This window comes from Pseudorasbora parva, chromosome 18 (assembly GCF_024679245.1).
Source record: "Pseudorasbora parva isolate DD20220531a chromosome 18, ASM2467924v1, whole genome shotgun sequence".
Taxonomy (NCBI): Eukaryota; Metazoa; Chordata; class Actinopteri; order Cypriniformes; family Gobionidae; genus Pseudorasbora; species Pseudorasbora parva.
In genome coordinates, this window is record NC_090189.1 from 20619994 (window position 1) to 20646154 (window position 26161).

The following is a 26161-nucleotide window of genomic DNA, read 5'->3' on the forward strand; positions in this document are numbered from 1 at the left end:
CAGTGTAATGTAACATGTCACGCTCTGTCTCAGGTGCCTAGCTGTAAGCACTTTTTTGGGGGGTCAACAGCAGCTTATAAAAACTTCAGTTTTTTTAGCTTGTTTGCTGTACACCTTGCCACATAGCAGCTTTTAGACATTAGTTTTTTTTGCTGCCGGTGGGCGTGGTTTTTAGATTATGACGCATGTCACTTTGTTTCATGTTTTGGATAGCTTTGATAGAAAAAAATAAATAATAATAGCTTTGATAGACGCATGCCCGCCGCGTCCCCCTTCCTTGAGATACCCCTCGCTGCAGACTGTAGCGCGCTGACGTCACGAATATACGTCACGTATATTACGTATCGCATATCTTTAAAAGGCATGCGCCATAACGTGGTGACTGCGCATGCGTGTACTATTTGCGTTATGCGGTGATGTCACGTGTTTTGATGTCTTGTTTGACGTCCCACGTGTTTAAAATGCATGAGAAAACTTGACATAATAGGTTGATAAAATGTTAAAAACGCTAAAGTAATAATAAAAAACAGCAAAACGGAGTACACATATCCTTGGTTTTGGCCATGCCACCTGAGGTAAAACAATATAATTATAAGGAATTACAGAGTATACTTTGTAATGGCTGTGTATTTTATTTAAACTAAGTGTAGTTTAGATTACAACTCTTTATTGTCCACGCAGGTGGAAATTCATCTTCAGCCTCACAAAAATTATTAATTTGAATTCCTAATTCAATACAGCAAACACACTAAGAAACTTGAAAGAATTACATGCCCCATGCATTACAAACGTATAAACTAATTACGCTAAGACCATAAATAAGTAATATCACTAAATAAATAAATAACCACCCTTAGTAACAATGTACATAGATCGTTAATTGTATAAAATCATGGCAGATGGTATAAATGTGTTATTTTCACATTATGTTGTAGCCTACATTGTTCTTCTTTATTTTTGTGTATTATATTTTTTTGGACAGTTTCTGTTGCATTGACAATACTGCATGTAAAACATTTATGCCAATAAAGTAGTTTGATGTTAAACTGACTACATACAGTACATTTTCAGTGTCTATATCCCATATTATACATACCAACTTTTTAAAAAATTTCAAACTCATAAGAGTGACAACTTTCTTTTATTTCAAAACAAAGCAGACCTCTCTTTTATCATTATAATTACAGAATTATGTACACATACAGATGATCACACACACATATACAAACATTATAATTTTTTATATCGCATACACACGAAACAATCCATTCAAATCTACTCAGAAATTTCCCTCCATCATTAAAAAAACATTCAACCCGAGCAAAAGCCCTCATCCTCGTTATCTGGATGAAATCACCTCAGGACTCGCCCTCCGCCATCAGGAGCAGACCCGGTGGGCAGTCCTTCGATAGTGCAGTGCAAGCACAGTGTCAATGAGCAGGGCACCCCAAACTCTTGTTTGTGTTCTGTGGAAAATGCACACCAGTTCTAGACACCTAATTTAGACAAAATATAGCACAGACAATGTTGAATAATTTTTAAGAAAGGCATTAACATGGTACAGGGTCATACCAGGACAATATTTTAAAATGCATTATTGGAAGAAGTTAGACAAAGATATGCTTGAGTGTTATTGGTGTTATTGGCAAACTTTAGATTGAGAAAGCCTAGCCTGAAAGTTTCAAATATTTTCAACAGCTATGAAGTTTGAAGATTCAGTAGTTCAAAGTAGTTTTCAAACTGAAAGTTTACAGTCTATCAGAAACAAAAACATGATAAATAGATAGACACAGACAGACACATTACAGACTGGCATGACATGCAGACAGACACATTACAGACAGACACATTACAGACTGGCATGACATGCAGACAGACAGACATTACAGACAGACACATTACAGACTGGCATGACATGCAGACAGACAGACAGACACATTACAGACTGGCATGACATGCAGACAGACACATTACGGCATGACATGCAGACAGACAGACAGACTGGCATGACATGCAGACAGACAGACAGACAGACATTACAGACAGACACATTACAGACTGGCATGACATGCAGACATTACAGACTGGCATGACATGCAGGCAGACAGACATTACAGACATTACAGACAGACACATTACAATCTGGCATGACATGCAGACAGACACATTACAGATTGGCATGACATGCAGGCAGATAGCCATTACAGACAGACACATTACAGACATATATATATATATATATATATATATATATATATATATATATATATATATATATATATATATATATATATATATATATATATATATATATATATATATATATATATATATATATACACACAATTTATTTTACCAAAAAAAAAAAAAGTAACATAACCTACAGTACATACAGGAACATAACTTTGTCTGATCATGTCTGCAAAAAAAGTGTTGTTCCTCAGTAGTTTTCACAAGTGTCTAAAGTTTTTTTTAACCAAGATCAATTTACTGAAGTTACGAAATGACATATGAATACGAATTCTTGAAATTGATCATATAAAGTGAGTTTATAATTAAAATAATAACAAATATCATCTATCAAAGCTGAGAAAACCAACCTATTTCAAAGGAAAGGTTTAATTACTCATTGACAGATATTTGATTTGTTTTCAACATAGATTCCCATAATTTTATTCATTCTTTTGAGACTCCAATTTACATTTGCATTCCATGTAAATGCATCTCTGTTTAAAGATGTTTAAATATCTATTTGGAAAAACAAGACAAAAATTAGGATTTTTTATTTATTTTTTTGCAATGTATGCAATAATCAATGACATGACTTCATTAATTTAAGTCTTTCTGCTCTATTTTAAGACATCTTCAAAGCATTGATTTGTTTAGAGGCACGTACATGTTAAACATTAATAAATTAAACATTTATGACGCTTTATATGGCATCCCTAACAATTAAAAGCTGTTAACACAAACACACAATTGTTAAAAACAACATAAATACACTGCTTATTGACTTACTGCCATGGAATCCATACCTTTCGAGCGAACGCTAACATCATCCTCAGGTGATTGAAGTTGAAAATGAATATACGCGCATGCGCGAATACACAAAGTGACATCATCGGCGCGCATGCGTATTAAATACCGACGAAACGTCACATTGCGCATGCGCACTAACAACTACGTGACGCAATATTCGTGACGTCACCGCGCTACAGTCTGCAGCGAGGAGTATTTGCCTTCCTTGCGTCCGCGCGAGCTGATCTTCGGTCCTGCTTCTGTCCCACTTGTACCACTTTCGCTGCATCCTGATTGGCCCGCTATCTGTTCCACTTAGCTAGCTTCCCTACATGGTCATTGCGAGTAGCTGCCCATTGGTCCTTCGCGGGAGTTCCACTTAGCGTGCTCTCCGATTGGCCAGTGGGCGGGACCACTCTGTGGACGAGGCGCTGTGATTTGCCGTGATTTTACATCACACCTAACTGCCAAGTTTAAAATAATACGTTTAGTGGTTATTGTTTTATTTCATGGCTTTGTGGTAGTTACGTGGTTGTTGTAGCTACTGTAGTAAAATTAAAGCTATGGTTGTTGTATACCGCTGTAGTGAGTCAGGTAGGTAAAAATCAGGGTGTGAAAACGACCCGCAACCTCTGGCTGGGGGATGGGGGACACGGGTGCTAGCAGGGGTGATGGCATTTGCTCTTTTGCTCTTTTTGAGTAGATAAAATAGATTTTGATTTTGACTTGTGGATACACCGGCGGGGGTCTTAAAAAGCATTTAATTTGGAAATAATACCTTAAAAAGTCTTGAATTTTGATTTCTGGGTCTAAAAAATTGTGCTGTATTTCTCCGTATTTTTCCTCAAAAGTTTCATTTGTCAACCACGATTATTTTGATTAAATAACGTGGTATAAATAACGAGTGGTGGGTGGAACCAATAATTAAGAACGCTACGTAGGCGCGGCAAAAATGACGTCATCCGAATCTGCCCGAGCAGACGGATACGTCTCATCCCACAGGCAACCAGTTTGCGCGTCGGGTCTAAACCATAGACCGTAAAAAAAATATCAGTGGTATGATCATCTGGTCCGTTTGGAGAGATGCGCGCTCATTCAGCGGATCGAGGCTCGCACTGCGGTGCCAGGCTAAAGTATAAACAAGCCATTCATGCTGTGGGTAAGAAGTTAAATGTGACTGTTTACTAGGATTGGGTACCAAACTCGGTAACGTTACTTTTAAGGGCACCGACAAATTACGTACTACCGAATACCGATTAATCAATAGATTGAGAACGTATCTGGTGATATAGACTGGTCTAGTGTCTGTGAATATTAAACATCAAAAGTACCATTTGCGAATCCTGAGTGTCCTGCTTGCGTGTTTGTGTAATTAACGTTAATGACGCAGTTTATTTAACACACACACACACACGCATAGAATTGCGCGTGATTCCGTCATTTCCAAAAACACAAAAGTTCAGTTTAACTTGAGAAATATATCACTGTTGTAAAGTAGAGTTGAGACGTCTCAATTAAACTCATTATCAAACCATTATTTTTAAAGTAATATATCACAATTTGTCTCCCATGTTTTAATTTTAACAGTATAAAGCTCAGTTGTGCACCCAAAAAAGTTTCATTAAGTATAAATTAATATTATCTTCGTTTGTTTGAAGGAAAATACACAACACAGAATTTTTGGGAAATCTTTTCATAGAAAATGAATTAAAAAGAAAAAAATAATATGGTTGTTTTGATGAATTCAACGAAATCAGTAGCTATGGCCTATATTTACTGGTAAATATTACAGTAAACAAACATCACAGACAATGGCAGACCAAGGTAGCTCTGGCATAATATCAATAAAACTTTTATAAATAACTTGCAGTTTCTTTACAGTTATTGATGTGTCTCTTAAGTACAAAAAAAAAAGGTATCGTTGGGTACCGGTATCTAATTGCAGGTAATGGCTGGTACCGATTAAAATGTGAACGGTACTGTTTACTCAATAGCTGATGCGAGAGTAAGTGTAACATAAAGCAATTTTGCAACGTGTTAATCTGTTGTTGCATGGGATGCGTTTCTAACAACATAGGGCTACTTAGATAAACAATCTGGCGAGCGTGTTGTTTTTGCCTATACACCAACAGCAAATTGTCATTTGCATATTAAAATCACAAATGACACCCCTGCAACACTGTCACCTTTTCTTCTCTGAGGAGGTTGCAGGTCTGCAACAAGCAAAGGAGAAGCGCAAAAAAAAAAAAAATAGGTACTTTGCTGATAGGTACGTGAAATAGGTATTCATTTTTTATATTAATGGTCTTAAAAAGATTTGAATTTAACTCGAAGAAATCTGTAGGAACCCTGAAGGAGGTCTACTACACCTTCTGGTCGTGCCGGCTAACGGGGCTTTTGATCAAATTTAATGACACCTTTTTACACTCTTCTGTTTGTTTTGTTTTTCAACACCGCTGCCATTTTTCCGACCTGCTCAGCTTTGAACATCTATCTTTTTATTGTAATCGCATCATTTTCAATCATTAAATGGATGGCTACAGCTGCAATTACTAATATTGGCACAATACTTATGTTAAATAGTAGCAGTACTAATATCAAGTAATAGTAATTGTATTAAACTTATAATAGAAAATAACAATGATGGTGCCACTTCTATGCATCTCATTTTCTTTTTCCTTTTACGCCATGCAACTGATGGGACTCAACCACCCAGTCAACCAGAACCTCTGCCACGGGAGCTGCTGCGCCAGCTAAGCAGCCTCTGAACCACAGAAGAAGTAAGTAAAATGCTCAAATGGCTAGTCAAAAATCAGCTGCAGAAAAAAAAGCAGACACAAATGATTTCTCTTTTTCTTCCCCTTACAGCTTCTGCTGCCTGATGGCTGGAGACCGACCCTGCCTAAAGAGCAGCATCTGTGGGTCGCAAGGCTCTTTTTACCAGAGACAAGTCTGGGAGGCTGGCGCTGACTAAAAACTTCCGTCACTTGTGGCATCCTCCTGGGCCCCGGCTGGCACACTGTTTTCTTTTTTTAACGTTTTAACATAAATTTGTCTGATATTGAACTGTGCTTTTTATTTATTTATTGTTGTCGTGCAGGCTGTCCTATGATAAGGAGATTGTGAGGTGCAAGTATAGTAAAGATGCTCAAAAAGTGTCCTTAAAGGTGGGGTAAGTGTTATTTCAAAGCCGTTTTACAAAATGGGCAGAGTCCAATAACAAACTTGTAGCCAATCAGCAAGTAAGGGACGTGTCTACTATTGATGGTGAGAAGAGAGCACTCGCTCAGTGGACATCATTATTCAAAAACACACGACACACAGGAGTCAGGGCGGACCTTAGCCGTGAACTAATATATGCTGGCTTTTGCTAGCCTGAAAAGCTAGCCTAGAAATCTAGACGCACCCTAGCGGCAGCAAATTTAATTTGCCCGCAAGTGTGGTCTAGCAACTCTCAATTCCTATCTGAGCTGTATTCCTCAGAATCTGGACGGCCCAATCACATCGTGTAGGTAGGCTATAGAGTCGGCGGGCAGGGCCATAATGACGACGGCCGGGTTGCGTTTGCGTGCTTCTAGTAACACAGTCTTCTAGTAAACACAGAAACTGGCGACCGGCGGCGGTCTTTCGAATCAGCTCTGCCCGCGCCTCCGGAAGACTTGGAGTTAAGCTTTCCTCTGAGAAAAGAACAAAGAGCGGCACTGAAGTCATTCTTAAAAAGGGAAGATGTGTTCGGAGTTTAGCCGACCGGATACGGCGAATGTTTAATCAGTCAGCGAGCTCCTCTTCACCGTCGTTGCTCCGGTTGGTGTACCGCTATCCTATCGCGTGCAGAGGGAGTTTGAAAGACAACCGTTTATCCCGCCCCTCGGACTGAGCCCTGTCTATGGTGAGTTTCCAGACCAAACATCTTGATGTGGGTCTGGCTTGTCAGGCTACTGAAAAGCCAGACCCTCATCAAGATGTTTGGTCTGGAAACTCTCCGTTGACAGGGCTCAATCCGAGGGGCGGGATAAACGGTTGTCTTTCAAACTCCCTCTGCACGGCATGCACGCAATTGGATAGCGCTACAACCAACCAGAGCAACGAAGGTGAAGCAGAGCTCGTTGGAAGATTAAACTTTCGCCGTACTCGGTCGGCAAAACTCAGAACACGTCTTCCCTTCTTACGAATGACTTCAGTGCCGTTCTTTTCTCAGAGAAAAGCTCAACTCCAAGTCTTCCAGAGTCGCGGTCAAAGCTGATTCGAAAGACCGCCGTTCGCCAGTTTCTGTGTTTACTAGAAGCACGCAAGTGCAACTCGGTCGTCATTATGTTAAGCCCCGCCCACCGACTCTATACACGATGTGATTGGCCCGACCAGAGTTTGGCGTTTACAGCTCAGAATGTATTGAGTTGCTAGACTACACTCGCGGCAGCTGCCGCTAGGGTGCGTCTAGATTTCTAGGCTAGGCTTTTGCTTGAATATGCTCGTATGTCATGTTCGCTTGTTTGTTCATTTGCGATCGTATTGTCGCTCACTTCAGTGATGATAAAGACCCGTTCATTTCCACACAATATGAAGCATCTAAATCTCCTCACTGTCTGTTTCAAGCTTCAGCTCACAAGATGAGTCCGACAAGATACTATACTCCTAATATATGTTTGTTTCTTCTTTTCATGATCTATATAACCCTTATGCGGTCATAATTGTAATATGACGTTAGCTGGCCTGTTGTGCTTGTGTACTATCAAGTTGTTCATGAGAACGGTTTGTGTTTTTGTGATGGAAGGGGTGACTTTTTCATTGAATATTCGTCCTGGATTAGTAATTCTGCCATAATCGTTGCCTGGATTATGTATGTGTGGGGCGGAGCTATCAAAATAGGGCCTAGACCCTTTTTTTATATCCATGTCATCACTGCAACGTGGATGATTCTGATTGGCTCAGAGACAATGCACAGTCATGGTAAATTTCCACACGTCAGTTAATCTGATGCATGTTTCCATAGACATGTCACTTGCTGACGCTTTCACCCCGGAGTTAGGCCCGTAGTGACCTTCCAGATCTGGAGCTGGTGCCAGCTTGCCTAGAACAACAAGTCCACCCATCTTAGGGTGCCCATTGTACACCATGCTCAACACTGATCTGTAACATAGAATATTGCGCACATAGACTGATGATACACAGTCTCTCCAAGGTTGGAGCTGATTAAGCACCAGTTCTAACCAAAACATACTGAATCATTATAATCAAGAATCATTATTATAATATAGGAAGATAAATACTGATTAAGGTTTTGATTATGAAGTTAATTAGGATATGAAGGTCCTTCTCAAAAAAAAAGCATATTGTGATAAAGTTCATTATTTTCCATAATGTAATGATAAAAATTAAACTTTCATATATTTTAGATTCATTGCACACCAACTGAAATATTTCAGGTCTTTTATTGTTTTAATATTGATGATTTTGGCATACAGCTCATGAAAACCCAAAATTCCAAAATCTCAAAAAATTAGCATATTTCATCCGACCAATAAAAGAAAAGTGTTTTTAATACAAAAAAAAGTCAACCTTCAAATAATTATGTTCAGTTATGCACTCAATACTTGGTCGGGAATCCTTTTGCAGAAATGACTGCTTCAATGCGGCGTGGCATGGAGGCGATCAGCCTGTGCCACTGCTGGCACTGTTATGGAGGCCCAGGATGCTTCGATAGCGGCCTTAAGCTCATCCAAAATGTTGGGTCTTGCGTCTCTCAACTTTCTCTTCACAATATCCCACAGATTCTCTATGGGGTTCAGGTCAGGAGAGTTGGCAGGCCAATTGAGCACAGTAATACCATGGTCAGTAAACCATTTACCAGTGGTTTTGGCACTGTGAGCAGATGCCAGGTCGTGCTGAAAAACAAAATCTTCATCTCCATAAAGCTTTTCAGCAGATGGAAGCATGAAGTGCTCCAAAATCTCCTGATAGCTCGCTGCATTGACCCTGCCCTTGACAAAACACAGTGGGCCAACACCAGCAGTTGACAGGGCACCCCAGACCATCCCTGACTGTGGGTACATGACACTGGACTTCAGGCATTTTGGCATTTCCTTCTCCCCAGTCTTCCTCCAGACTCTGGCACCTTGATTTCCGAATGTCATGCAAAATTTGCTTTCATCCGAAAAAAGTACTTTGGACCACTGAGCAACAGTCCAGTGCTGCTTCTCTGTAGGCCAAAAGTGGCTTGACCTGGGGAATGCGGGAACTGTAGCCCATTTCCTGCACACGCCTGTCAAGGTGGCTTTGAATGTTTCTACTCCAGACTCAGTCCACTGCTTCCGCGGGTGCCCCAAGGTCTGGAATCGGTCCTTCTCCACAATCTTCCTCAGGGTCCGGTCACCTCTTCTCGTTGTGCAGCGTTTTTTGCCACACTTTTTTCTTCCCACTGAGGTGCCTTGATACAGCACTCTGGCTATTCAGCCTATTCGTTCAGAAATTTCTTTCTGTGTCTTACCCTCTCGCTTGAGGGTGTCAATGATGGCCTTCTGGACAGCAGTCTTACCCATGATTGCGGTTTTGAGTAATGAACCAGGCTGGGAGTTTTACAAAGCCTCAGGAATCTTTTGCAGGTGTTTAGAGTTAATTAGTTGATTCAGATGATTAGGTTAATAGCTCGTTTAGAGAACCTTTTCATGATATGCTAATTTTATGAGGGTTTTCATGAGCTGTATGCCAAAATCATCAGTACTAAAACAATAAAAGACCTGAAATATTTCAGTTGGTGTACAATGAATCTTAAATATATGACAGTTTAATTTTTATCATTACATTATGGAAAATAATGAACTTTATCACAATATGCTAATTTTTTGAGAAGGACCTGTATATATATTGAAGCGGCAGTGGATTTCAGAATCGCCCTTTCAGTACTAATGAATCCTTCGCGTGCTATCGGAATTTAAAAAAAATCCCACTTCTGAAGTCATGATGACGAGCTCATTGCATTCAGATCTTCTGTTTAATTTGTATCTAGGAAACTCGTTACGATAATTCCGATAGCACGAGAAGGCAGCATTAGCTCCCGTCCATCTTCTGGAATTACGATTCCAAAAAAAAATGACATCCAGTTTTTTTTTCATCTGTAACTACTTGAGGTTACTTTTTGCATTTAAACATTTGACCTTGTTGAGATGTTTCTTGTCTACAATCTGTTCTGTCAGCTCATGCTCGAATGAAGAAGTTTCAAGTCTTGAATGGAGCAAAGAGCGTTTGTCCTGTAATTCCTCTGAATTACGAAGAAAGGTTGCATTAACATTTATTTAGTAAAACGGTTGGTTAAGTTTTGTTTGTGGTGGATGGAAATAAACAGACATTTTGTGTTTCTAATTCTTGTTTTTGCTGCGCTTTCAGGTACACCATAAAAACACAAGCCAAGAAAAACGACACAATTCGTCAGCCAAGCTATGGGGAAACAACACGCATGAATGGTATGTGCATTTCAGTTATTTTTGTACATTGGTATTTATTCTATATGATCATATTGGGTCAAATTCGTGTCGATTTCTGCTCGTTTGAGTCGGAAGGCACGAAGGTTTCAGAGTAATCATTAGTGATGCTAATACTAGCTTGACGTGGTCATACTCACTTCTAGTCGGAATATCTGAAAATATTCAGAAAGTCTGAAACTGCTCCATTGGGCTGTGATTATGGGGCATGTTTCAACCGAACCAGGAAAGACCTCAATTGGATAGACCAACAAACAATCAGAACAACGAAGCGACGCATTACGTTAGTTGTCAAATGTCAACAGAGCTCAACTGCAGTGTGTTGCTAATGCGTGTTGCTTAAGCCCGCCCTGATGATTTCATTGGTCCGAAAAGTTTCTGTTTGGGCATAATCACTCCTCTATGTATCGATTCCAGACCGAACCGCCTGAGCTAAAATGTTGTGGGCGGGGCTGAGTCCGGGCTGGCATCCAGGATATGCTAATACGTTAACCGGTTACTTACGTAATGAGTGCTGCATCTTAAGACGCTATGGGAAATAATCTATTTATTTCGGTTAGTCAACGCAATACGACTAACCGTTCGAAAGGGATCTCAAGGGTGGTAAATGTAATCATTGCGAATGCTTAGTTGCAACATTCTTCGCTTGAACGCAAACTGTTTATTTTCATATAACTTCTGTGAATTCGAGATAAAGGTGTACATTCAGCTGTGCGCCAGTGAGCCATTAATGCGAGACTGCCACTGTGACGCCGTCCTCCAGTGGTTGGCCAGCGAACTGCATGTGTCGCACTGTTTTTTTCACTGGATAGATACAGTATGGAATATCAAAAATTACAGTAAATTCATGATTACTGTAATTATGAATTTTAAATTTTACATTTAATCATTTAGCAGACGCTTTTATCCAAAGCGACTTACAAAAAGGGGAGAGCAATAGAAGCAACGAAACAAACAAGGCCAACAACCTGCAAGAGCTGTAAGAATTCTCAGTTAATCGAGCAGAGTACACAAACTTTTTTTTTTTGGACAAACAAACAGAAACTTTAATTGGATAGTTAAGTGCTAGTCTTTATTGGTCAGGTGCAATTGGAAAAGCTGTGTCTTAAGATGTTTTTTAAAAATGGCTACAGACTCAGCAGCACGAATTGAGATCGGCAGGTCATTCCACCAGTTGGGAACGGTCCAGGAAAATGTCCGTGAGAGGGATTTCATGCCCCTTTGGGATGGAACCACGAGGCGCCGTTCACTCGCAGAACGCAAGCTTCTGGAGGGTGTGTAAGTCTGAACAAGCGAGTCTAGGTATATTGGTGCAGAGCCAGTGGTTGCTTTGTAGGCGAGAACCAGTGCCTTGAATTTGATGCGAGCGGCCATTGGCAACCAGTGCAGTCTGATGAAGAGAGGCGTGACATGCGCTCTCTTCGGCTTGTTAAAGACCACTCCCGCCGCTGCATTCTGGATTAGTTGCAAGGGTTTGATAGTGCATGCTGGAAGGCCAGCTAGAAGAGCATTACAATAGTCCAGTCTGGAGAGAACAAGAGCTTGGACCAGGAGTTGTGCAGCCTGTTCTGATAGGAAGGGTCTAAGCTTTCTGATGTTGTATAAGGCAAATCTGCAGGACCGGGCTGTTGCAGTAATGTGGTCAGTGAAGTTTAACTGGTCATCAATCACAACGCCAAGGTTCCTGGCTGTCCTGAATGGAGTTATGGTTGATGAACCGAGCTGAATGGAGAAATGTTGATGAAGTGCTGGGTTGGTTGAGACAAGTAATTCTGTCTTTGCAAGATTAAGTTGAAAGTGATGTTCCTTCATCCAGTCAGAAATGTCTGTCAGAAAGGCAGCGATACGAACACTGACTGTAGGATCATCTGGTTGAAATGAGAAGTAGAGTTGAGTGTCATCAGCATAGCAGTGATAGGAGAAGCCATGTTTCTGAATGACAGGATCACATGTTGCTGGAGAAGAGAAGTGGTCCAAGGGGACTGAGCCCTGGGGAACCCCAGTAGCTAGATGATGTGACTTAGACACTTCACCTCCCCATGACACCCTATAGGACCTACCTAAAAGGTAAGACCTGAACCACTGGAGGGCAGTTCCTGAGATACCCATCTTCTTAAGTGTTGACAAGGAGGATCTGGTGCTTAACTGTGTCAGAAGCAGACAGATCCAACAGGATGAGCACTGAAGGATTTGGAAGCTGCTTTTGCCAGTCTCAGTGCCTCATTTACCAAGAGCAAGGCAGTCTCAGTCGAGTGGCCGCTTTTAAAGCCGGATTGGTTGTTGTCCAGGAGGTTGTTCTGTTCAAAAAACATAGAGAGTTGAATGAACACAACTCGCTCAAGTGTCTTTGCAATGAAAGGCAGAAGGGTTTTGGATAAAAACGTCTGCTAAATGATTAAATGTAAATAATTAATTAATCATTATTAATAAATCATAATCAAAATGAGGAACGCTTCACGAATTTGCGTGTCATCCTTGCGCAGGGGCCATGCTAATCTTCTCTGTATCGTTCCAATTTTAGTATATGTGCTGCCGAAGCGAGCACGAACTGAGTGCTTGGAGGAGAGCTATTTATAGCCAGGACCTTCAGCTATGCATTTCATAGGTGGTAAGCGGACAAATCCCTTATTCTACTCACTTATGTCAAATGTGACTGTAAATCATGGGGACATAATCATGTTAACCTTTGAAAAACAGAATATTTTCAAAACCGCAGTTTTATGTAGGTTTATCGTAGTGGTTTTTTTCTGAACTGTAGAGCATATGCAAAATGAGCCTGTCTGTACAAGCAGTGATTGGACATCTCGGTGTGACACAGGGGAGCTCTTTATCATACGTCACACACCCTCCCCCAGCAGACAGCACAGAACTTCCCCCGGCAGACAGACCTCCCCCGGCAGACAGCGTAGAACTTCCCCCGGCAGACAGCGCAGAACTTCCCCCGGCAGACAGCGCAGAACTCCCCCTGAGGCAAAGCCTTCCTTGCCGCAGAACACAAAAGACCAGAGACCAGGAAACTCTCCTTCCGAACAACTGAGGCTGTGTAAACATTGAAATGCTTGAGGTCAAAGAATCACACAAAACTCAACAGCTTATAGAAACATTTGATCTGACGTAAAGATCAGTGCCTGCTATAAAAAGTCTTTAGCTACACTGAGACCTTTCTATATATAGCTTATCTATTAATCTTTCAAGAATTTCTTACATTTTTTCTATCCGTGCTTACCTGCAAAGCTTATGTAGATGAGCAGCAAGTCGGCATATAAGAATCTTTAGTGACACTAAAGACTGTAGTAATGATCACAGGAATAAAATATAGCTGCAAGCAGCCATTACTGGGGCCAAGCGCAACAAAAGCAAACAAGGACGCTAGCACCAGACCAACTGCAAAATGAGTAAAGACATTTGGAGACAATTTTTAAGCAAAAATGTTGAAACCCCACGTTAATACATTAAGAGTCAATTATATGTTAATTATAGCGCCACCAAGAGGCACAATCCTAACAATGTTTGTATGTGTCCTCGGAGTGAGCCCATAGATGTGTGTGTCGAGTTTGGTGAAAATATCTCATTTCGTTTTGGAGTTATAGACATTTATGTGAAAAAACACATAAAAATTCACTGACACATGACTTTGATTGGATTTTACTACCCCTTACTATCAATATTTTTAGATTTAGGCTTTAACTTTCAGGTATCGACCTATGTTTCCGAACTTCTGACGCTGGTTTAGTCTCGATTGGACTAGCGGTTTTGAAGATAATATTGACAATTTTATCTTATATGGTTTTATAAGCGCACAAACCATACATCGAAACCTGGCAAATCTGGTATCGTTGGACTCGGCAAGGATTAAGGCGACAAAAAAAGTTACTCCCATCAGAATATGTCAACCACCCCCAAAGTTATAAGCGTTTGAATAAAAACTATTCTCCACTAGGTGGCGCTGTTTCGAAACTTCTCAAGCTGTTTCAGGTCATCGTGGTGATGACCCATAACAAGTTTCGTAAGGATCCGTTCATGCATTCATAAAATACAGCATTTTAGCACATAATTCAAAATGGCCGACATGGTAAAATTGGATGTCATGGATGGATGACGCCCCGAATCTAACGAGACCAAATTTATGATTTTTGGACAAACGGTTCAGAAGTTATAAGCCAAAATAGCCATTTTTCGTATCTCTGGACCAGTAGGTGGCGCTGTGCCGAAACACTGCCTGTTGCCTCAGATCATGCTTGTGATGACATGTACCAAGTTTGGTCTGAATACGATGAAGCGTTGCGGAGATATAGCCTTTCGTGTGTTTTTCCAACCGCTACGTAAAATTTGTCCGCGCGTTTATCGAAAGCGATTTGAAGAATCAACTTCAATTCCATAACTTTTTGTAAGCATGGTGTGAAGATCATCTGGTTCAATGCGTAATCGGTAAATCGGACCAGCGGCCTAGGAGGAGTTCGAAAAAATTGGTTTTCGGTTAATTAAAAATGGCGGGAAAAATTACACAACGGAAAATGACATCATAGGGTGCAATCGACTTGGCTTGAGCCATGGAATCAGAGGGGAAAAAAATATTTTGTTTCTATCCCTTATGGTTCAAAAGTTATTAATATAAACATGACTGAAACTTTGGACAGTTGGTGGCGCTACAGGGAATGGTTTAGAGACTCCAAATTTGGTGTGGTTACTATTGCTACTGACCTCTATCAGTGTACCAAATTTCAAAACTTTCCCGCAAACGGTTCTATGGGCTGCCATCAGTGGCGATTTCTTTAATTCTTTAAGACTGCAAGGGAAGCTCGGCTTCCCTTATAATGTCACAAAATTAATGGTCAAATATGTACTATTATATTAACATTGTATTGACTAAAAATGCCTTAGAAAACGTTCATCTTCAGTTACATATAGCAGGTCGGCTGACTCGATTTCCTTCTCATACATTCCCGCAGCGTCAGTGCATTTGCCTATTGAAGCCCAGCGTCCATTGACTTCAATGGGGCTGCTTTGAACGTTTTTTTTCAGCGCTTCGAAACTAGACGGTCATTGGATAAACGCTGCGATTATGTCCCGCCCACGGACGCTCAGCGTCTCTGGGAGTGAATGGGGAGTGGGCTGGCCCGGACGCCGAGCTTCTGCGTGATGATTGGAGGGTCTGCATCTCCTTTTGACTGACAGCGATTCTGTACTATAAGGAATCACTGAAGCTAATCGCGCTCAGCCCCATCGCGAATTTCTCAAGTTCAGTCGAAATAAAAACTGCTGCAACCTATTTCTTTGATATTTGCTTGGCGAAATTGCTACATTTTCATCATACATTTCACACAATTATACACCACATTCCTTGTTTCAGTTTTACAGAGTTTAATATTTTTTTAGATCGTTCATTCATTCACAGGGTAAAAGACCATTTTCTTGAAAAGGAACGTATAGGGCAGAATTTACTTTTAAATAAATAAGACAATTGGCCGAAAATGAGCTTCCCCTCTCTGACAGACCAGTAGCCGCCACTGGCTGCCATAGACTTCAATGGCGGAATAATAATAATAAGAAATCTAACGATTTCAAGAGGGACCCTAATTACATTTTAAAGTACACTCAAATAGAAAACAATTACACTAAATTGTAAGAGAATAAATACAGACTTGGCTTGGTGTATATCTGTATTTAATACTCAAAAGACATCAAGTGGCAAAATTGTTTTTCAAGTTTTGCCATCACATGAATACATTACAATAACAGTCAATTCAAATTGTAAAAATGTTTTCACTGTATTTTTTTTATGGTGTTACGTTAAAAAACAAAAAAAACAAAAAAAACACTCTGCACTTGCCAGCTGACTCAAAAATAGACCTCACCATCGCCCCTCATGAATGGCCTCTGATGTTATTGAATAATGCATTTATGTATAACCCCTTTAAACCATATTATATGGCCGAACAGGACATTAAATCTTAGACATTAATCTTTTATTGTGGTCTGAAAAAGAAAGAGGGCCATCCGGTTTTAAAATAACACCAGTGTGAGTAAATAATGACTATGAACATCAAGATTTGTTTGTCACTAGGGGGAGCTTTACACAGTGTCCCAACCAGACACGACCAGTTAAGATGAAGATCCATTTCTTACTCATTTACATTAGTCAGCAATGTTGTTGCTTTCCTTTCTTAATAGTTCACGAGGTTTAGGCTATTACTGTATCACTCTCCCCATTGCATTTGCACATGAATGCCTTTAAAAATAATAATATTTAATTTAAATATATTCCTACATTACACAATAGGTTATATAAGGCAAATGCATGTTTGCAATGTAACAATAGGTCTTTTTGAAAGTGGTAGGCCTATGTCAATAATGCTTAGTTACATCTTAAAAATAGAAATAAAACAAATTATTAATCGCATCAGTGGTAATTGATCCTTAAAAAGCCAAGAAACTTTAGTTAACATTGTTCTAAATTAATTGCTATTTTCCAACACATTAGGCCCTATTATTAGGCCAACATTATTTATTTATTCTTTCTTTCAATTTGACCTCTTCTATAGCTAATGAACAATAAAAATAGCTGGATCAATTGCTTTGTGGCCAGTTACCCTTTTTTTAAAGAAAAAAGAAAAAAACTGCTGCATGCTAGGGTTTAATATAAAACCACATCACTTCAGTATGTGAAAAGGCCATGCCCTCAAAATAATTACACTGTAAATAATCCAATGGGTTTACCAGTTGTTGTTTGTTTGTTTGTTTGTTTTTTGTGTAAAATGACATTGTCACATCTTTTGTTTGGTTTTATGACGACATATGACGAGTTTCTTATGCACTTTAATTTTCCTTTAATTCTCTCTTGTTTTTTTTCTGCAAACATTTCTGCTATAATTTCCTTATGTAGAGATGTGTTGTCGTCGGTTGATGTGCCCATAATTAATCCAACTGATAGTATATATCTTTATTATGGAAAAGGTTCTCTTTCATTTTGAAAATTACATTTTTAGACATTTAAAGTATGATAGTGTGAATAAGGGAGCGTTTGTAATTAGCGGTTCATTTTAAACTTGTCAAATTTCACATTCATAGTTATCTGATAGTTCATTCACAAATGAAAATTAGCCCATGATTTGCTCACCCTCAAGCCATCCTAGGTGTATTTGACATATTTCGGACGAATACTATCAGCCTATGCATAATGTGGCTTAGTGTATAAGGAAAAGAGTGTGTGTATGAGTTAATCATGGGCTAAATTTTTTATTTTTGCGTTAACTATCCATCCCTTTAAAGAATTTGAAATCGGTTTCTCTGCTGTGCTGAACGTTGCGATATGTTTCACTAGCTCCCGCCCAGCCCCCCTCGACCATTGGCCGACCGACGAAATGTTTCACTAGCCCACGCCCAGCCCCCCTCGACCATTGGCCGACCGACGAAATGTTTCGCTAGCCCACGCCCAGCCCCCCTCGACCATTGGCCGACCGACGAAATGTTTCACTAGCCCACGCCCAGCCCCCCTCGACCATTGGCCGACCGACGAAATGTTTCGCTAGCCCACGCCCAGCCCCCCTCGACCATTGGCCGACCGACGAAATGTTTCGCTAGCCCACGCCCAGCCCCCCTCGACCATTGGCCGACCGACGAAATGTTTCGCTATCCCCCGCCCAGCCCCCCTCGACCATTGGCCGACCGACGAAATGTTTCAGGCCCCGCGCTCGGATTGGCCGCCGGACGAATAGGTTCACGTCCGGGACTCCCTCGCCCCATTGGCTCTCGACGAATTGTTTCTCCCGCCGACGACCGGGGGAGACGAGAGTGAAAGCGACAGTACGTTAAGCGTTGGTTCAGAGTTTTATGGCAGTCACTTACCGTTTTATTCTGTGATAAAAGCAATTCTCACAGGTCTATTGATATTAATGAGAAGCCGCGTGTTCTCCCCTTTTTACAGTCTGGTTGTCCTTGTCCCTTAAAGTTTGTAGGATTTACCCTGTTACTTCGTTTAAAGGGGGTGGACATTCACAGTACAAAGTGCACAAATAAAAATCGTATAACGTTATCCTTTTAGCCTATAGGGACGTTTTCATGCAATATTTTTTTCCCCAGAGATTTTTTGAGGGGGAAAAAAAGAATGCTCTTTATATTATGTTAGGAATGATCAAAATATAGATATTATATATAGATAGAAATTGCTCCTTTTCTGATCAGCCAGGGGGGAAATGGTTGCAATTTACGTTACATACATTTTGAGGGGATTCGTCTTGTGAATTTTTATTTTATTATTTTTTGGTATTATATCGCCCGTTAAACGTACATTAGGAGTGCATTGTTCGTGGAATGTGCTTTACTGATCGGTAAAAAATTGCTCTGTTAGCTGCAGATTGCTCATAAAACCCATAGATAAAACCACATTTTAGATTAAGAAGATGGGCGTGTGTGGTCCTTTGACATCCTCAGCGCAGGATGTTCCCTGAGTCATATAAAATTATTCCCAATACAGGCAAAATTAGCTTGCGCTGGTGCAAACACAGTGCAATAACTGATATTAGCAAGACAACATTGAATAATGTATTAGTAAATGTTGTAAAAAAAAAAAACATGAACTAAGATTAATAAATGCTGTAGAATTTTTGTCAATTCTTAGTTCTAGTTAACTAATAAAACTAGTGAAACCTTATTGTAAGGTGTTGCCAAATTAATAATCCATACTTTGTACACAAAAAAACACATTATCTTGCTTTTGTAGTTCTTTTTAAAGACACTGTGAGTCTGGTAGTTGAGGCTCTATTCAGCATGTGTGAACGACCCTCCACTGAACCTTGATTGACCTTTGAAAGGTGTCAAGCTCAGAACCATAAGAGATTCCTACACTGTGCCGAACGTTTTACTGTGAATTATTTATTTATTTATTTATTTATTTTTTAGGCTGGTCTGCCTAAAGGAGGCAGAGGTCTACCAGCGCTTGTAAGTGTCAAAATGATTTGAAAGTGCTATGTGTTCATTAATTTCCCCTTCCTTTCCAGAGAATAAACATGCAATTGTTTATAATGAATTGATTTGCTTGTTATTATTTCAAAAGTGAAGTGATAAATTATGCATTTAAAGTGGCCATTGTTAATGTATTCTTATTTCTTAGTGTCCACTTTTGACTATTTGTGGATAAGACTTCCCATGTGTAACTTAAGTCCATTGGGTTATGTACACACATCATGGACACACCTAGACAAAACACGAACTAGGCCTTGGACACACTTATACACTTGCAGGCAAATGGGACCTCAAGACACGCACATACATTTGAACATCTGACCTCTCTTATTATATTTCTTAATAGGCCATATAGGGGTTGATCTTTGAGTACAGTGATTGGATGACCTGGACATCGTGGATGATTCTGCTTTGATCTGGTGTATAAATATATATATATATATATATATATATATATATATATATATATATATATATATATATATATATATATATATATATATCCCTTCTTCCTTAATAAACTTGAGAATGGTATGGTACTAATCTGTCTCTGTGTTTGATCATTCTCCCAGGATTGATCTTGCGCTGCTGCCACACATCACAGCGGTTGAGGTGACTGTTTCCAACTGATAGCTTTGAGGCTGCAGATAGTCTACCTGAAAAATGAAACGGTGGCCCTTACTGTTCACAGAAGACGAGTACAAATTCCAACACAAGGCTTTAGTTTGAACGGTGGAAGAGAGTGGTCGTAATTATGCAAGTAGCTAAATAATTGTTTTACAATAGAAATTTTAAATGACTCACAGTAATAACCTGTAATACAAACTAGCCAACTTTTTTGTTGTAACAAATTTCGCTGTTTTGAATTGAAAATATGTTATCCAAAAGTCCTTGAACAGGTGGTGAGGGCTGAAGAGGACAAAAGAGCCCTGATGCACGCCAAAGCCATCGTGTGGCGAACAGATCCAAAGACTGTGCGGAGAGCCAGAGTCTGGAGTCTGGACACTGTTTCTACAAAGGAAAAGGGTTTTGTAGGGTCGCAGCCGCGGACAATGTTAGTGATGTGCATAGGACAACTGCCCGGGGTAGGAAGAAGAAAGTCTGTTTCTCAAGGCCTGTCTCAGAAAAGTTAACCTGCCATGAGTGCCATCTGTGCCAAACTCGATCGTATGGTATGGTGGCAAACCCCTCATGAGCACAAAACTGCTCCCACTAAATAAATGTCTTTAAAGGAAGTTTTTTTTTTTTTTTTGGTAATTTTGTATTTAGTACATATATTTTATACTTTTTATGTTTTGATTCTAGAGTTTGAACTATTTAAGTGTAACTTAAAGATGTTTTAAGGGTTGAATTGCTATTAAATGAATCCCACGTACTGTATATCTTTATAATAGCAACGTTTATTAAAATATGTACATCATTTATTTGAAATAGGACCATGCTAATGAATAAATTGGAAACAATGAGCAGTACAAAGGCCAATAAATGTTCAAAAGTAAACAAATCAAAAGTTAAATAACAGAAAACAAGTAAATAGAAACAGGTAAAGGATATTCATATATAAATAACATTTACAAATAACCATTTACGGAGAAGGATTTTCTTCATTCCTCTCATCTCGCAGCCACTCTTCCAATGTCTTTCCCTCTGCCGTGGCACAGAAGTTGAGGCTGCCCACCCTGCTGTGGCCAAACTCTTTTCTCCTGGGCTGCCCACATTGCCTGCACGTGTAGTCTTTTCGTGCGGGTTGCTGGGGACGGGGCAGCCCTTGCTCCCGTGCTAAAACATCTGCTGCCTTCCTCTTCCTCCACAATGTTGTTCTGCTCATGGAAGCTGCTGGTGGAGCGGAGAGAGCAGGTGCCAGAGGGCTATACAGGGCGGCCGGTGGTGGAGCGGAGAGGGCGGCCGGTGGTGGAGCGGAGAGGGCGGCCGGTGGTGGAGCGGAGAGGGCGGCCGGTGGTGGAGCGGAGAGGGCGGCTGGAGGTGGAGCGGAGAGGGCGGCCGGTGGTGGAGCGGAGAGGGCGGCTGGAGGTGGAGCGGAGAGGGGGACTGCCGGAGAATCAGAAAGGGGTGCTGCTGGACAAGCAGAGGTGTGTATTGCATCCTTTGTGGGCATCAAAGAAAGAGGGGAAATGGTGTGGTCCTGTTCTTCATCCTCATCCCCACATCCCTCATCTTCCACTTCCACAAAGTTGTCTGGGACTCCTCCTGGGGCATCTGGATCCCGGCCAAAGTTCTCCCTGAACTCCCAGGACTGCTGCGAGCACAGGTACTCCACCCCGATGAGCTCACCTAACAAAACGAGAGTAAATAGAAAACAAGGTTTTAAAACAGACATCTGTGCATTACAAAGAAAACAACAAAACCTGGCATTATAGACACATACCTGTGTACTTTCCAGGCTTGGAATAGTCTTGAACAAGACTACAGCCAAGGAGACGCTGGCTAAGCTCATTAAGGCTGTGCTGGAACGAGCCACTGTAGCAGCGCAGCATCGGTGGAGCACCGTGTGTGGCGGCGGCAGCAGCACGGTCCTCGTTCCACCGCTCCAAACCCTCAAGCAGATAAGCCTGGAAATTTTCCAGGTTGGCGCTCGTTCCTGATTTTAAAAAAAGTAAACATTAACACATTTATAACTACCAAGTTCATGAAACAAATCATCACGGAAAAACGTTGAGGTGTGTAGTCTTACCGGGTATGAAGTGGTTGAGGTGGTTGTGGAAGCTCTTCAGGGAAGTGGACCCCCGAGCGCAGCGGTAGACAGGAAGTGTGAGCCCTCCCTTTGTGATACTTCCTGTCTGGGTGTACAGCTGCACTCCAGGAGGGTCCTGGATGCAGGGAAGATGACGCCTTTGAGTGGCCCAGATGACGTCCATCCTCTCCTGGTCCACCAAGGGGATGCCCATGGTTTCCCTGGCGTCCTTAAAGGCCTCCACAATCGCTCCGATCAGCTGCTCCGTCTCCTCCACGCCACGTGTGCAGCGTCGACAGTGCCGTGCCAGCTGTTTTGAGGTGAGCCTGCCGGTCAGCTGCTCTTCGGTGAGGCCCGTGATGCCCTGCCGTTGTTCCAGCTCCCTCCTGTTCGCCTCCCTCAGCAGGGCCACATCTCCCTCGTCCCAGACGAAAATGCAGGCAGAGAGCTTTGCCATGAACAGGGCGTAGAGTGGGTGGCTGTCGGTGTGCAGACCTGCAGCGAAGCGCCGCATGAAGTGCCACACGTCCAGACGAACCGCCAGATCACTCCAGCCGCTGAACATGGCAGCTGCTCTGGATGTGCCCACAGCAGAGCAGCAGTCTCTGTCCACGTAAAGGAGCGTGGGGGGAGCGACTCCAGCCGCCTCGTACCTCCTCACCAGGCCTGTGGTCATGGGCAGCAGTCCCTGACCCTCATGTGAGGTGAGCACAGACATTAGGACCTGTCCGTGCTCATTGCCCACATTGGTGACACAGGCTGCGGTCCCAGCTGCGGCTCCTGACAGTTTTTTGACAACCTATTGTTGGAAAAAAGAAAATTCAATAAGCTCCAGACAGATTACCTGCAGGTGTTTATATACAACTGTACATGTACATTTGGTCCTTAGTAACCAAGGATTTAAAATAATCTGCGATTTAATGCGTTACCTGTTTTGTGGAGTCCATCTTCAAGATGGACCCAAAGACAGTGGTGACCCTGGCTTTGAGCTCATCATACCGGGACCAAATGTCCACTGCGTGAACGGAGAGGAGCCACTTGGCGGTTGGTACAGGCGGCATGGGTGGTGGAGGTGTAATGTGCCGCGTGGTGGTGCCCTGGAATCGGTCACACACAGAGAGGTATTGCAGGGACCTCGTCATCCACTCCGCACTATGCAGTTCACATAGGTTGTGATATAACATAGTGGCACTGTTGCCGAGAGAGCGCTCCCTCATCAACATCGCCACGTTCATATCACAAGAGAACCTGTTAAAACACACAGACAAACCAAGGCAACGTTTATTGAAGGTCATTTAAAGTGCTTTTTCCTTTTTTTCATAGAGGAGGAAAATGTGTGCTGTTTCTCATAAAAAAATAAAAAAACTGTACACATTTTGATGAGAGGGACATCACACAAGTCAGGCGTATATTGTTTACTGAGTCAGGCACAGTGTTGGAATCTCTTATGGTTCTGAGCTTGACACCTTTCAAAGGTCAATCAAAGTTCGTTCACACATGCTGAGTAGAGCCTCAACTACCAAGATAATGTTAATTGTTTTTGTGTACAAAGTATGGGTTATTAATTTGGTAACACTACAATAAGGTTTCCTTGGTTTAGATTAGTTAACTACTTTAGTTAACATGAACTAAGAATTTAAAATAATTCTACAGCATTTATTAATCTTAGTTTATGTTTATTTCAACATATACCAATACATTATTAAAATCAAAAGTTGTATTTGTTAAAATGAATTAATGCATGCAAACTAACATGACAACTACATTTTTATTTACTAACATTAACAAAGTGTAATAAATACTTTAAAAAATGTACTGCTCACTGCCAGTTTGTGTTTGTTAATACATTAACTAATGTTGTTAACAAATGAGACCTTATTGTAGTAAGCACTACCATTCATTTTAACAGTATCAAGAGTAATTTACGCTAGTTAACGGTGTAACATTTCAGTACTTAATTGCACCTGCCTAAACCCTTTTTCTGTCAGGACCACTATCGTCAAAGATGATTGATTGACTATTAGCATGCAGTTTGGATTGGCGGTATGGTTCCGTTGGCAAGAACTCCCTGCGCATCCATGCAGCCTAGCATGGATAAGAGCAGGGAGAGTAGCAGTAACCCCCCTAAGGGTAAACAGAACAGAACCAACATAATGTATTGCAGATATATCATTAATGTTGATATTAAATGTACATGATAGTTCAGTTCAATGGGAATTAGGATACCAAATCCTGACTGACAAGAGAAGGGGCTGGGGGTGGAGGAGGGTAAATGAGCTCAGGAGAAACGCGATAGCTGCTGATAGTACTGAGGAGTAGGGCTGTGCGATATGGAAGAAAAATGCGATATGCGATACTTGTTAAATTATTCGATATGCGATTACCTTGTTAAATAATTCGACATGCGATACCTTGTTAAATAATGCGATATTCGATACCTTGTTAAATAATGCGATATTCGATACCTTGTTAAATAAAGCGATATTCGATACCTTGTTAAATAATGCGATATTCGATACCTTGTTAAATAATGCGATATTCGATACCTTGTTAAATAAAGCGATATTCGATACCTTGTTAAATAATGCGATATTCGATACCTTGTTAAATAAAGCGATATTCGATACCTTGTTAAATAAAGCGATATTCGATACCTTGTTAAATAATGCGATATTCGATATGCAATACGATATTGCAATTATTGTGTAAAATCCATTAAAAGAAATTAAAAACAGAATGATTCCATTCTTTTTCTGGGAAAAGAAAGCGTCGCTACAACTTCTGAAAGTGACCAGCAGCGTTTTAGCAAAAATGAAGGTCACATCTGACAATATAATTTTAACATCAATGTAAACAAACAAAAAATGTAATTGCAAATGTAATGCAGACACAAAACTGAACTGAAGGGATCACGCGCTTTCAGCAAGGCGACTTGTGCACGTTTCGGTGTGTGTGTGAGTCAGACTGCAAGTTGTTGTTTTTCACAAGTTATTGTGTTAAACAAGTTATTGTGTAAAGTTATTGTGTAACTCTTTTTAACATCAAGCAAATTACATAAGTAAAAGTTGTGTGCCCAGTCTATTCTCAGCTATATGCGTCAAAGCTTCGACCTAAAACGTACACTTTTTCAAAATGTTGAAAAAGCCTATTAAAATCATTCAGATATTGCATGCCGTTGTGATATGCATGTATGTATGTATGTACGCGGTGATACATGTTGTATTCCTATGGGTAGACATGATCAGCTGACAAGTTTGACTAACGTGACCAGCCAGAACTGACGCTATACGCTTGGTTTTCATGACTCACCGGTAAGTGAGGATAGCAGGGAACATCCTGCGGTGAGCTGGATCAAGCTGATCCAGTATGTCAAAGGACCACGCGGCCAGCTTCTTATGGCAGCGCTGACACTCCAGGTATTCTGTTGCCAGAAAATACCAGCCGTGTAAATTCAGCACCCGCCTTACTGTCTTGTAGAGCCCAGATGATGTAAATCGCTGACCGGACTGTCTGCAGTTTGGGGAGCTGCAGATCAGCTTGAAAGACCACATCCTGTAGGGCATCCACAAACACAGAGGCCAGGTGAAGAACTCGTCCGGCGACGCTGGAGGCTGATGATACTGCAGACGTGGCTGGGGAGGAAACCACCACATCTGCAGGTTATCTGTCAGCACCGCCCTCCCACCCTGGCTTCGGAAGAGGGAGCGGCCGATCCACTCATGCTGTTCTTTTGGAAGTGAGTGCTTCCAGGCCTCAGGGAGAACAACCTAGGAAAAAAAAAAAAAAAAAAAAATATATATATATATATATATATATATATATATATATATATATATATATATATATAATGAAACATTAAAATAAACATTTTTGATTATTTACCGATGAGACAAAAGCACTCTTCTGGTGGGTGTGAATACTGTACCTCAGAATCCGTGGACACCAGCCTTCGAGCAGCATTCTGCCGCGAGCGAGTTGAGCGGCTCGCCATTGAAGGAGGTGGAAGTACTGTAAA

The 26161-nt window shown here is 41.0% G+C and overlaps 2 protein-coding genes and 1 non-coding gene across 5 annotated transcripts in view; 1 reads left to right on the top strand and 2 right to left on the bottom strand.

Annotated features, from left to right (window-relative positions):
* Positions 1-3271: 3271 nt before the first annotated feature.
* LOC137046022 (uncharacterized) overlaps positions 3272-26161 on the top strand; it is a 39803-nt gene continuing 16913 nt past the window's right edge. Inside the window, exons 1-5 of the mRNA XM_067423078.1 lie at positions 3272-4177; positions 5735-5798; positions 5887-6190; positions 10209-10290; positions 10399-10475. Of these exons, the coding sequence (XP_067279179.1) occupies positions 10220-10290; positions 10399-10475 (148 nt within the window). The 5' untranslated portion in view covers positions 3272-4177; positions 5735-5798; positions 5887-6190; positions 10209-10219. The remainder of the gene's footprint in view (positions 4178-5734; positions 5799-5886; positions 6191-10208; positions 10291-10398; positions 10476-26161) is intronic.
* Positions 12932-13038, bottom strand: LOC137047202 (U6 spliceosomal RNA). Its single transcript, XR_010899169.1, has one exon. It is a non-coding gene; the product is annotated as a U6 spliceosomal RNA (small nuclear RNA).
* Positions 20235-26161, bottom strand: part of LOC137047196 (uncharacterized) — a 39440-nt gene continuing 33513 nt past the window's right edge. For 2 of the 3 annotated variants that reach the window (XM_067424799.1, XM_067424801.1), the window contains 6 exons: positions 26072-26154; positions 25456-25913; positions 23076-23394; positions 22147-22945; positions 21841-22053; positions 20235-21746 (listed from right to left, as the gene is read on the bottom strand). In XM_067424799.1, coding sequence (XP_067280900.1) covers positions 21040-21746; positions 21841-22053; positions 22147-22945; positions 23076-23394; positions 25456-25913; positions 26072-26154 — 2579 coding nt within the window. In that variant the 3' untranslated portion in view covers positions 20235-21039. The remainder of the gene's footprint in view (positions 21747-21840; positions 22054-22146; positions 22946-23075; positions 23395-25455; positions 25914-26071; positions 26155-26161) is intronic. The other variant, XM_067424802.1, reaches the window with a different exon arrangement.